Source organism: Magnolia sinica, chromosome 7 (assembly GCF_029962835.1).
Source record: "Magnolia sinica isolate HGM2019 chromosome 7, MsV1, whole genome shotgun sequence".
Taxonomy (NCBI): domain Eukaryota; kingdom Viridiplantae; phylum Streptophyta; class Magnoliopsida; order Magnoliales; family Magnoliaceae; genus Magnolia; species Magnolia sinica.
Genome location: NC_080579.1, coordinates 1,872,273 through 1,885,891, shown reverse-complemented (window position 1 = coordinate 1,885,891; position 13,619 = coordinate 1,872,273). Strand labels below are relative to the sequence as shown.

Below are 13,619 nucleotides of genomic sequence, written 5' to 3'. Positions count from 1 at the left end.
GGATGTCAAATAAACAGTACAGTGATCCCTTACGATGATTTTAATGGTCTATATCCAATCACTATTGTTTTCCTTGGTGTGGTCCACGTGAGAGTTATATCACTCTCGTTTTCGAGATCAAGCCCTAAAATGATATGTAAAAATGGATGAAACACATACATCATGGTGGGCCCACAGAGCACCGACCACAAGCCACCGGGCTGGTGGCAGAAAACGGATTGGCTACTTCCCTTGCCACCAACCTTGTGGCTAGTGGTCAGTACTCCGTAGGCCCACTATGATGTATGTGTTTCATCCATTCCGTTCATCCATTTTTAAGATCATTTTACGGCTTTGTGTTAAAAATGAGAGGGATATAAATCTCAGGTGGACCACACCACAGGAAAACAATAGTGATTGGATATCTACCATTAAAATAGTTCTAAGGCCCAGTGTGCTGTTTATTTGACATCCAATCCGTTGATTAGGTCATATAGGACCAGATGAATGAAAAAAAAAAAAAAAAATCAGCTTGATCCAAAACATTTATGCCCCTAAAAGGTTTTTAATGGTCCATGCTCATTCAACAGTGTTTCCTGTAATGTAGTCCACTTGAGGATGGGACATACCTCATTTTTCGTCTTATACCATGAAAATAACATGAAAAAAATATATGGACGGCATCGATGAAACTCATACATACATCATGGTGCCAATCCGTTTCCCTCAATCAGTCCAGGTCTGACTCTCTTCCAGCTTTCATTCAAGACATAACACATCTTTGTCAGTTTATCACCATTTTGAAAATTGTCGTTGACTCATGCTCCCAATACTTGGCCATGTTGTCCAGCTACCAGACCATCCAAACCGTGAGAAGCATCGTAGATGGACTATATTTCTAAAATCACACTGATCAGGCTATCTTAATCATCCAATTAATGACCATTCATTAAAAAGAAATATGAAGAAAAAAATCGGATCGTTAATATTATCTTATCAGTAAATATTTTTGGTTATATTTCATCCATCGTAAGTGGTCAACGATTGTACTGTTTGGATTGATGTAAAACAATGACACGTGTACGGTTGAACAATAACCACGATTTTTATATGGTGCTAAACTAACACAGGAAACTATCTTATTAGTAGCGTGAAATGATGCAGAGATACCTGGCATTGGCAAAGACAAGGTAGCAGAGAGAGAGGGGAAATAGGAGAAGAAAGAAGAAGAAAAGGTAAATTTCTGTGCTTCTCCGAGCTAAGACGGCACGCACGTGCGCGATCCGAGCCGTCTATCATGGCAGCCTCGCTATTTAGATCTTCGATCAGCGAATGGCGCCATTCCATCATGTTTTTATTTTTTATTTTGTGATTTTTCTACATATTTATTTATTTATTTATTGTGTAACGGTGAGTGTACGAGTCGTATTAGTATCGGGTTTCCGATACTCCGATGAGTCGCACCCAGAAACCGAGTTTAATAAAACTTGGATTAAGTGGTCCAGTTCTTTGATGATCATGATCTTTTTTTTCTTTTTTTAAAATTTTATTTATCTATTTATTATAAATGATTGGTAAGATGATTATGATCATTGGATTGGAGACCCACCTTGATTTTAGGTAGACATTGGCATTTGGGTGTCTTCCTTTTCTGGAAGTGAAATGTAGAATAGGTACATTTCTGCTTGTAGCGAAGGTGACTGTTGAAATGCCGAAGCAGGCCTCTTAAGAACAGGCCACATTAATGTACATTTATTATTTTGCCAAAGTGATTCAACTATGCCCCCATAACTGTCATTTTATTGGAAGTGGATCGCTTGGTGACCCTGGTAGTGGCAGGCGCTGTGGGGCCCACCATGATGTATGTGTTTCATCAATGTGGTCCCTTTTTTTCGCCAGATCATTTTTGGGCAAGTGTAGCACACCACAGGATGCAGTGGTGATTGAATGGTCACTGTTAAAAACTTCTTGGGGGCTATAAAAGTTTTGGATCGAGCTGATATTTGTATTTTCCCTTCATCCATATCTGTGTGATCTTATCAACAAGTCAGATGGCAAATAAACATCATGGTGGGTGTCATTGTCCCTACTATTTCCTGTGGTCTGGTCCACTTGAGCTTTGGATCTGCTTCATTTGTGGGATTATCCTCTAAAATGAGATGACAAGACTGATGGACCATGGCATGGATATAAAACACATGCATCACATAGGTCCCACAGCACCTGCTAGGGTCACCAGGAAACCTGCTTCCCAATTTATGCATGCTGCGATAGTCGGTTATAACTTTGATTGTCTGTTGAGACTTGTTTGATTTATGACTTTCAACTCTTTGTGAAATTTTTTGCAAGGTTTCGGAATGCAGGATATACCTCCTGAGGAGCTTCATACTCCTACGGAAACCTTGGAGCTGCCGGTTGTGGGAAAGGGTCCCATGCCGTCTGCCCAGAATGATGATTCACAAGGTATGTGTTCAGTCATGGCAGTTGCTTTTCTTCACAGACTCGTTAGCTTGATCATACTTTTAAAATCATTTGGTTAGCTTGATCGTACTTTTCTCACCATATTCGTTAGCACCTTCTAGGAGAAAGGCTTCACACCCAATCATCCCCATCTCAGGAACCCAAAAATAAAGTAGAGTTGTTCATTATCCCTGCATATGAGGCTGCGGGCCTTTCTGATATAATTCACACAACATTCTAGTACCTTACAGGATTGTTCTCTCTGATAACTTTCTATTACAAACATAGAAGAACCTACCTGCTATAAAGAAAACTTAGAAAACTCTAAATAACTAGAGTAAAAATACTGCATGTCTACTTTCTAAAAGAGCTGTATGCATTCTTATGGCCATTCTCTTGCGCACGACATTCTAAACAAGGGGATCTGTTTGCACCTTTTCTATTCGTTGTCATTGCTGAGGCTTTAAGCAAAATGCTATTGAAGGCAAGATCAGAGGATCTAATTGAAGGTTTTAATACAGGCAGAAATTGGCTGCATGTGTGTCATCTTTAGCTTGCGGGCGACACATTATTTTTTTGTGGTGCAATAAAAAAAAAAAAAGGTCCTTAATCTCCATTGCACGTTAAGATGCTTTGAAGCAGTGTCAAGTTTAAAAGTAAATCTAAGCAAAGACCATCCAAAGGGGAGGAGCTTGGTTCGAGTTGTCCTGAGTTGAATTAGTCAGGAAGTCGACTTGATGAGTCTCATTGAGTTGAAACCATGTCAAAGTGACAATTGAGTTTCCTTGTGACGTGTGGAGTTGAGTTTTGAGTTTTGAGTTGACTCAATTTTGGAACTATGATCTGGAAAGTTAAGACAAACAAGTGTTAATCTAGGTTACATACAAATCCTTTGGTGACATGTGGGTCCATGTTTGGTTCCCTTTTAACATGGATGTAATTGATCTACAGCTAGATACTTCCAGTTCCCCAGTGGTTGAATATGGACTGTCATTCTTAAAAATCTCATTCACTGGGAGATGCAATCATTCTGGCTAGGCCACTGTTAAATATAGACCATCAGTTTTAACAGTCGTCCATCTCCCTCCAATGGACAATCTCCCCAACATCTGTTTTATGTGCAAATCCATCAAGGACACAAGGAATCACAACTTCCTTAATTGTCTGTTGGTGTATCTCATTTTATGTGAGTTCTTTAATCAGCCTGATGTCATTAATTATTGCCTGATTTTGTTGCTAACTTGTTCGAGACTCGATAGTTGTTATGGTGGTCCGTTTGCACTAAATAGAACATTCTTGAGAATTGTTATGGTTGTCCATTTGCATTAAACAGAAAAATTCTTTCTTGGTGTTATGGGGTATCTTGAAAGAGAGGAACAAAGTATCTTCCACAACAAGTTTATGAGGTTTGAGGTGCTTATATTTAAAACTAAACATGTGGTTATCAGCTGGGTGCTATTGTGCAAGGATTTTTTCTGTAATGCAGCCATTAGATCTTTAAAACTTCAGGGAAATCAGAAGCTCTTGGGCTGGCGGCCTGCATTGTAGTAATGCTTCTTGGCTACTAGCCTACAAACCCCAACCAGCATGTGGAAGATTAGTTTTGGAGGTTTCTATTCTGCCGACAGGGTTAAGTTTGGAGTTAGGTGGGATTGTTAGAGACTCTAATCATAAGGTACTATCATCTCGTTTTCTGGTGCTTGCCCTATCAAGGCAAGCAGCATCTTTGTAGCAGAGGCCAAAGCCCTTTTTGTTGGGCTTCTGCTTTCAGCATGCAATCTTGGTCTTGTTACTGTGAAGGTAGTTCGAAGATGATCCTAGAATGGGTGGCAGTTCCTTTGAACCTTTCTTTTGTTTTTGATGAAATTAGAGAGATTATATTGATCCTATACATCTCTTTTTCATGCATCTCAAATCTGGTTAATTGGAGGCTGCCACTCTCTTATTCGGAGGTGCTTTGGCCTTTGGTCGTTGCTGGAAACTCTATTCCCTTGTAAAATTTCCTTTGATTTAATGCCATTTTTGTCATCCGTAAAAGAAAAACAAAAATCCATCTAGTGACCAGGATTGTCCGATTGAGGAGGATATTGGGGCATGACCATCCCATAGAGAGGACCCACCAGACAATGGCTTGGGTTACCAGATGGTGGACGGCACCTGTATCATTTCTAGGTTGAACTGAAAAAAAAAAAAAAAAAAAAACAGAAGTCCATTTCTTGCAATTGAGCAGCATGCAAGTTACAAAGCTCATGAGGCTGACTCTTGAGTGGCACAAGTCCTCTCTTCAGTGGAAACACAAAGCTCATGAGGCTGACTCTTGAGTGGCACAAGTCCTCTCTTCAGTGGAACAACAAAGCTCATGAAGCTGACTCTTGATTGGCACAAGTCCTCTCTTCAGTGGAACCAATTTACGATAGTCAGGATTAGGTGGTTTGAGAATCTGGTGAGTACTGTGGCCAACTATACCTGTTTTGGTTGTGTCCAGGTTCCCCCTTTTTTTCTACTATGCATTTGGTCCACGTTCTTGATGCTGGACATTCAACAATTCTGCTGTATTTACCAAATGTTTGGCGATTTCCCTCTTTCTTCCTTCTTCCTTCCTTCTTATGTATTTAATTATTAATCAAATTTAGTATCTTCTGATCTTTAACTCTCTTAAGAAATTTATGAAGTTGATTCATTTGACTGGTTGCAGATGACAACGATGGAGATGATGTGTGGGGTGAGGATGGTTCCTTTTATAATGTTTCCGATGATGGCTCTGGTAAAACATCTGATTTGGACAGGGAGTGGGAGAGGAGGCACAATCAATTCCACACCGTATCCTGATGAGCTAATCTGCATGTCTGAACCCTTTTGAATTATTTGCATATGTCCAGAAGAGGCTTGCTAATTCTAGCGACACCTCTACCAGCAGGCACATGTGGCATACATGAAAACCATGCTGTTAATCAGGTGGCCCAAAGCTTGTAGATACTCTAGCCCAAAAATCAACCTAGCCCATTCATCAGGTTGGTCGCATGTTAAATTTAAAAGGATGGTTAAAAAACAGCAAACTAAATGACGTGGCAGATGATTTAGCCAGGAAAGGTTGTTCTCTAATCTGGTTTCTCGGGAGTCTCTCTTCTGTAGTTCCCCTTCTTTATGAAATAACTTGGTTCCCTATTCTTCAAAAAAAAAAAAAAAAAAAAAAGAAGGTGAACGTTCCACATTCAATGTGCTTATGGGTCAGGACATCTTGAACATGTTGCACCCATAAGCTAATTTATGGGTCAGGGCATCTTGAACATGTTGCACTCATTGCATGGGTACCTGCGGATAGGTGTGCAGTCAGATTAGCTTAACTCTATCCACAAAGTCATCCTAAAGAAAAAAAAAAAAAGTAAAAAGAAAAATATAAAACTTAGATTTTTGGATCCTTGATGAGTTTTTGGATTGGTTATCGAGATGGCCTCACGGCAGGTAAAGAAGCTTCTGCACAAGAGGGTTTCGTTGTCGGCTTTAAGCAGTCTGTGCTTATCGGGTACAAATGGGGCCATGTTAGAGGTGTCTCCAGGTAAAAAAGGGGGGGAGTTGTACCTCTTCTGTTGCTGATCTCCTGACATTCAGTGACAATTTCAAGACTACCGCCAATGTTTTATATATATATATATACTGGTAACATGAACTGATTTCATTTTCTGTTGTCAATTGTCTTTTTGGTGTCCACAACCTTTATGAAGTGCACTAGCTCTCCTTCCAGATCATTTGAAAGAAAAGCTGGTTGGAGAGCTAGAAACGAGAGAGAGGCTCCAGAACTTGTACGAGTCCGTGCACTCCATTTCGACGAAAGATGCACTGCAGTTGTTTCATGATGATATCTTGGGTAGCGGACTAGAGCAACCTCTTAATCACTCAGAGGGAAATGCTGATACAGCGACAACGCCGGTTGATATTTCTGGATGCAACCAGCTGGAAAGGTTTTCAAAGGAGCTAGGGTCTCTTCTTCGCGAGTGTCCTTCCATTGAAGTGCATGCGGCCGTGGACTGAAAGGCGGATGTATGTCTTTTTTTCTTCCTAGTTGGAGATTTTAGTGCTTGTAAATGTGGTTTTATGATTATTATTTTCTGTAATGTCATCTATTGTTAGGATCCATTCCTCCTGAAATATATGCAGGTTGTCATCTTATTCATAAGCTAATCTGTCCTCCAAACAATTGTAGTAACTGAAACAATGGTTTATCCACTGACTTGTACGCAGTTTCACTACCAATCTTAACGGTTGTTTGGTTAGGTTCATCTTATCAAAGTGTCAATGAAAGGTGGACTAGCATGATGGACAGTGGTTCGACATTTCCTTGCTATAATAAATATGATCATGCATTTCCTTGCCGTTGCGTAGATGGTTAGTGTCACATGATCAAAGTGATTTTTAGGGGGGAAGGACAGAAAGGCGGGCCACTTGAAGGAAGGTCCATCTCATGGATAGGTACTCTTCTAATATAATAGATAGTCCATTTCTTCTACATTGACTGGATGGTTAGGATCATCATATTGGAGTGATTTTCAGAGGTTGGTATCACATCATGGTCAGTCTAAGTTAATGACAGGGCAGGTTTTTTTTTTTTTTTTTTCCTTTTTGGTATAACTAATATGGACCATCCATTTTCATAGACATGATTGTCGTTTTGGATCATCTGATCAGAATGACTTTTGAGATACTGGATTCAAGGTGGCATGATGGATGGTTTGGGTAAATGATTGGATTTATTATTATTATTATTAAATTCAATTTTGACCATTAATCTTGATAACCATTTATTAGATTAATTGTTCAATGCCAAATGATTTCAATGGACATGAATCTCTCTTGAAATGTAAATTTTGATTAGGCCAACCAGATAACAAACTTAGAAAATCATGAATTTGACGTGCTTGGGGCCCACTTTTATGTAGGTGTTTTATCCATGCTGTCCACCCCTTTTGGATCAAAAGCTCAAGTGGATCGCACCACAGGAAATAGTGGTGATTGAACGGCCACCATTAAAAACTTCTCAGGGGCCTTAAAGTTTTGGATCAAGCTAATATTTGTGTTTTCCCTTCGTCTAGGTCTGGGGGACATTATCAACAGGCTCAATGGCAAATAAACATTACTGTGGCCCTGGGAAGGTTTCAACAGTGGGTGTCATTAATTATTCCCACTGTTTCCTGTGGTGTGGTCCACGTGAACCTCGGATCTGCCTCATTTTTGGGATGCTATCCTAAAATGAGCTGGCAAAACGGATGGGCAGTGTGGATATAAAGCACATACTTCAAGGTGAGCCCCACAGGGCCTAGTACAAACTAGATGGGTGGTGTTGGGGTCACCACCCAATCTTTCTACCCCGTTCTCCCTTATCCCGGAAATGTCTCTCTCGGCGACTCGACGAGACGAAGAGAAGTCGCAGGACACGCTATCCCATTTGAATCAGTCATTTCCGATCCAACCTGAGATTGAGAACCCGTTTGGATGGTTCATATGGTGCTTGATTTGCAAGAGAGCCTTCCGCTCGACATCCAAACACCCCTCACCCAGATTAGCTATCGAACAGACACTGATGTAGAGCGGGTCGCGGACAGTTTCATGGCCAAGATGGATCAGAAAAGGCCCGGTCGACGACAGAAGTGATCCGGACCATCGGACCTTAGATCGGGCGTATCTCGCAATCCGGAATGAGTTAGCTGACGTAAAATATATGATTTTGGGGTAGAACGAGTTACTTTAGCCAACCAACCCCGCTATGCCGGGTTGCGCCGCCCGGAATTGCGAAAAACCCCTTGATTGACGGTCGTTTCCCTGTTTTAATTTCGTTTTTACTATAAATAGTAAGTTTTAGTTTGATTATAACTCTTCATCCGTTGGGCTTTAGGAGTTGCGCCCAACGTGAAAAGAGCTTAGAATAATTAGGGGAACGGTTTGGTGAAGCCAAATAGGACACTTACTATTTTTGGCCGAAAACCTTGCGCACTAGTAGACATCACGACCGTCTATAAATAGTAAGTTTACTATTTATAGTAAGTCGCGGATTCTAGGAGTTTGAGTTGTAGTTTGATTATGATTTCTTTCCCATTGCTTGATACCCTTATTTAAAGGGTTGTAAACTCGATTTTAATCATTCATCAATCAATTTCGATTTTATTAGAATTTATTTCTATTTTCTGCTTTCTTTCCTCGTGGATTCGAGAAGTCTCTGTGAGGAGTCCAGAGAAGTTCCGTGGATTCGGAATAGTTATCCTCTTGAGGAAGACGGTGCTCGACCTCACGTCCTCCCCTGCGTCGCAAAACAGATGGACATAGGGATTTATCACAAACATCTTGGTGGGCCCCATCTATGGTTGAGTAACCTGCTCTCTAGACTTAAATGTCCACCGAAGTAGCGCAACGAGAAAATCAGCAAGCCATGCAAGGGCTGCAGGTTTCTATCGACCGCATAGCAGATCTCTTAGCGGAAAACCTAAGGCAACTCTGTGTTCCTGGTGGCAATCCTCCACCCCCAATTAATCGCCCTGATCGCAGGATAGTACCGACAGTGCATCTAAGGGTCATTCCTGAGGAAGGGGGCTCCAGTGAGGAGGAAATCGACGACATACTCTTCTATCACCCCAGACATGGCGGTGATCGTGTAGATCGAACGGATCGAGAATTCAAGATGAGGGTTGATATTCCTAGCTTGATGGCCAACTACACATTGAGGATTTCCTCGATTGGCTTTCTGAAGTTGAGCGATTTTTCGACTATATGGACATCCCCGAAGCGAAGAAGGTCAAGCTTGTGGCCTACAAGTTAAAAGGAGGAGCTTCTGCTTGGTGGGAACAACTGCAACTCGCGCGAACCAGGCAGACAAAAGCACCAATCCGCACTTGGCAGTAGATGAAGCAGCTACTACGTGCCCGATTCCTCCTTAGCGATTACGATCAGGTATTATTCCAACAATACCAAAATTGTCGACAGGGTAGTCGGTCGGTGAGAGAATACACAGAAGAATTTTACCGCCTGGCGGCGCGTAACAATTTGGTCGAGACTGAATTGAAGCAAGTCGCTCGATTCAACGGTAGATTGCGTATGGCTATCCAGGATCAGGTCCAAATGTAGTCCGTCTGGACGATGAATGATGCGATCAAGTTAGCTACTCAGGCAGAAGTGCAACTTGAACGTCCTAACACACGGACCTATCCTACTGCGAGGATCCCTATGGCAGGTTTGCCCCAGGGAACTACACAGCTTAAGGGAAAGGAGCCCGTAGGAGCACGCACTCAACCTCCTACGTTTAAGAACCGAGATCAGGGAAGCGGGCAAGCCAGACCCCAAAGGGGCGTATTGATTGTTGCTGGTCCAAGTAAAATCCCAAACCCCTATGCTCGGCCAAGGCCCGATAACTGCTATCGTTGTGGCCAACCAGGCCACCTATCAAATACTTGTCCCCAGCGAAAAGTGGCAAACCTCGCCATCAATGATGGTAGTGCTGATAACGCTTATGAAGATCTAGATTTTGAAGAACAGGAGCATACCACTGAGGATGAGGCAGATAATTCAGGTTAGATTCAGCAAGATCACGGCGAGTCGCTTGTCGTGAGGCGACTATTATATGCGCCAAGAAAAGAAGTGCATCCACAGCGGCATAACATCTTTCCCACTAGGTGTACGGTGAATCGAAAGGTTTGCAACTTGATCATTGATAGTGGGAGCAGCGAGAACATCGTCTCCAAGATCATGGTGGAAAAATTACAATTGAAAATGGAGCGTCATCCCTCTCTATATACAATCGGTTGGATCAAGAAAGTCAGCAAAATAAAGGAAACTGAACGGTGCACCATATCCTTTTCAATTGGCAAACATTATAAGGATGAAGTAGTATGCAATGTGGTTGATATGGAAGCATGTCACATACTACTCGGTCGGCCCTAGCAATCTGACCATGACGCTACTCATAAAGGGCGAGATAATATATATATCTTCGTCAAGGACGGCCGAAAGACCATATTGGCCCCTATGGATCCAGAGGGACCACCTGAAACTTCTAAAGTGGAGGGTCGTTTTCTCTTAACCATACGGGACTTCGTGGACGAATCAAAGGAAACAGGACAGACTTATGCATTAATTGTAAAAGGGGAAGAACTCGAGCCTACCAACATCCCTGAAATACTAAGGCCCCTGCTACATGAATTCAAAGAAATCTGGCCCGATGACCTTCCCGATGGGTTACCCCCCATGCGAGATATCCAACACCATATCGACTTTGTCCCTGGGTCCAATTTACCGAATCGTCCCCATTATCGAATGAGTCCGAATGAGTGCGAGATTCTGCAGGGACAAGTAGAGGAGTTGATCCGTAAGGGTCTTATTCGGAAGAGCATGAGTCCATGTGCTGTACCAGCTCTATTAACTCCAAAGAAAGATGGGAGTTGGCGCATGTGTGTTGACAGCCGAGCCATCAACAAAATCACCATAAAATACAGGTTTCCTATACCACGGTTGGACGATATACTAGACATGCTAGAGGGTGCAAAAATATTCTCTAAATTGGACCTAAGGAGCGGCTACCATCAGATTCGAATACGGTCGGGTGATGAGTGGAAAACAGCCTTTAAAACGAAGGAAGGATTATACGAATGGATGGTCATGCCCTTCGGGCTTTCGAATGCGCCTAGCACATTTATGAGATTGATGAACCAAGTTCTGAAACCTTTCATTGGACGGTTCGTTGTGGTTTACTTCGATGATATTTTGATATACAGTCAAGACCAAACCACCCATATGGAACACCTCAAGAAGGTCCTTCAAGTGCTCACTAAAAATAAACTGTATCTCAATTTAAGAAAGTGCAGCTTCATGACTGATAGCCTATTGTTTCTGGGTTTTGTCGTCACATCCACGGGCATTCGGGTGGATGAGGAAAAGGTGAAGGCAATCAGAGAATGGCCGGTTCCTACAAATATTCACGAAGTGCGAAGTTTTCATGGACTGGCAACATTCTATCGTCGGTTCGTGAAAAATTTCAGTACCATTGTGTCACCAATCACAGATTGCATGAAAAAAGGGCAGTTTCAGTGGACTGACGAAGCCGACAGGAGCTTTGCCGAAATCAAGCGCAGATTATCCACGACCCCAGTTCTTGTACTTCCCAACTTCGACAAACTATTTGAAGTCGAATGTGATGCCTCATATGTCGGAATTGGAGGAGTTTTGTCTCAAGAAGGTAGGCCGGTAGCTTTCTATAGTGAGAAACTTAGTGATGCACATAAGAAGTGGTCTACATATGAGATCGAGTTATACGCGGTGGTCCAGGCACTGCGGCACTGGCGACATTATTTGATTCAAAGGGAATTCATACTTTACACGAACCATCAAGCTCTCAAATTCATTAATAGTCAAGCTAACATTAACCGTGTGCATGCTAGGTGGATCTCGTTTTTGCAGGAATTCACGTTCGTACTAAAACATAAGTCAGGGCAACAGAACAAGGTAGCTGATGCACTGAGTCGCCGCGCAACTTTGTTAGTCACCATGAGCAATGAGGTTGTCGGGTTTGAGCGCCTCAAAGACATATATGCCGATGACGACGACTTCAAGGACGCATGGGTTAGATGCCAAGAAGGTCACCCCGGTGACTTACATGTACAAGACGAGTTCCTTTTCAAGGGAAATCGATTGTGCATCCCAAACAGTTCGCTAAGGGAACAGATAATCCAAGAGCTACATGGAGGTGGCCTCAGTGGACACCTTGGGCGAGACAAGACGCGAGCTCTTGTGGAAGAACGGTACTACTGGCCGTAATTGGTACATGATGTGGGAAAGGCAGTCCAACGTTGTTATATTTGTTAGACCTTTAAGGGGCAATCTCATAATACAGGCCTTTACACTCCGTTACCCGTGCCTGACGGCCCTTGGGAGGATTTATCTATGGACTTCGTGCTTGGTCTCCCACGAACACAACGCGGCATGGATTCGGTGTTCGTGGTAGTAGATCGTTTCTCCAAGATGGCGCACTTTATTCCATGCAAGAAGACTCTCGATGCAATACACGTGGCGAATCTATTCTTCAGAGAAATTGTGCGGCTACATGGGGTTCCCAAGACTATTACTTCTGACCGTGACACGAAGTTCATAAGCCACTTTTGGCGGACTTTGTGGACTCGATTCGATACACGACTTGATTCGGCGCGCTACCACCTGGTACGAGGTTGTGAATCGCATGTTGGGAAACCTCCTTCGATGTATTTCGGGAGAAAAACCGAAGCAGTGGGATTTGGCTTTGTCTCAGCGGAGTTTGCATTCAAAAACATGGTGAACCGCTCGGCAGGGAGACTCCGTTCCAAGTTATTTATGGACGAGTCCCTCGCCACACACTAGACTTGGTCCCTCTGCCCAAGCTCCCAGGCATGAGCATTGCAGCGGAACATATGGCTGACAAGATCATGGGCATTCATGCAGAAGTACAATCCAAGTTACATGCCTCGAACGAAAAATACAAGGAGCAAGCCGACAAGCATCGGCGACAAAAAGTGTTCGAGGTGGGTGACCAAGTAATGGTCCATCTGCGCAAAGAGCGATTTCCGAGCGGAACGTACAACAAGTTGAAGAATAAAAAGATTGGACCGGTACCAATCATCCGAAAGATCAATGACAACGCTTATGTTGTTGATCTTCCAAATGACATGGCGATCTCACGGACTTTCAACGTCGCGGACTTGTTCGAGTATCATGAACCAGCGCATGATGAGAACTCGAGGACGAGTTCTTTTGAAGTGGAGGGGACTGATGTAGAGCGGGTCGTGGACAGTTTCATGGCCAAGATGGATCAGAAAAGGCCCGGTCGACGACAGAAGTGATCCGGACCATCGGACCTTAGATCGGGCGTATCTCGCAATCCGGAATGAGTTAGCTGACGTAAAATATATGATTTTGGGGTAGAACGAGCTACTTTAGCCAACCAACCCGCTACGCCGGGTTGCGCCGCCCGGAATTGCGAAAAACCCCTTGATTGACGGTCGTTTCCCTGTTTTAATTTCGTTTTTACTATAAATAGTAAGTTTTAGTTTGATTATAACTCTTCATCCGTTGGGCTTTAGGAGTTGCGCCCAACGTGAAAAGAGCTTAGAATAATTAGGGGAACGGTTTGGTGAAGCCAAATAGGACACTTACTATTTTTGGCCGAAAACCTT

The 13,619-nt window shown here is 42.8% G+C and overlaps 1 protein-coding gene across 2 annotated transcripts; it reads left to right on the top strand.

Annotated features, from left to right (window-relative positions):
* Positions 1 to 1,094: 1,094 nt before the first annotated feature.
* Positions 1,095 to 6,667, top strand: LOC131250807 (uncharacterized). Of its 2 annotated transcripts, none has more exons than XM_058251148.1 (5): positions 1,095 to 1,214; positions 2,329 to 2,442; positions 4,925 to 5,004; positions 5,135 to 5,259; positions 6,162 to 6,667. In XM_058251148.1, exons 2-5 carry the CDS (start codon positions 2,337 to 2,339, stop codon positions 6,466 to 6,468), a joined length of 618 nt encoding a protein of 205 aa, XP_058107131.1. In that variant the 5' UTR covers positions 1,095 to 1,214; positions 2,329 to 2,336; the 3' UTR covers positions 6,469 to 6,667. The 2 variants fall into 2 exon arrangements, with proteins under 2 accessions (XP_058107131.1, XP_058107132.1); XM_058251149.1 differs by lacking the exon at positions 4,925 to 5,004 and adding an exon at positions 5,887 to 5,995 and having other exon boundaries at positions 6,162 to 6,182.
* The last annotated feature ends 6,952 nt before the right edge of the window (positions 6,668 to 13,619 follow it).

Excerpts from the sequence above, each read along its gene's own strand:
- LOC131250807 (XM_058251148.1), top strand. The coding sequence starts at position 2,337 with ATGCAGGATATACCTCCTGAGGAGCTTCATACTCCTACGGAAACCTTG. Across the intron at positions 5,005-5,134 it reads TTCTGCTGTATTTACCAAAT|ATGACAACGATGGAGATGAT; the intron begins GTTTGGCGATTT and ends GACTGGTTGCAG. Across the intron at positions 5,260-6,161 it reads GGCACAATCAATTCCACACC|TGCACTAGCTCTCCTTCCAG; the intron begins GTATCCTGATGA and ends ACCTTTATGAAG.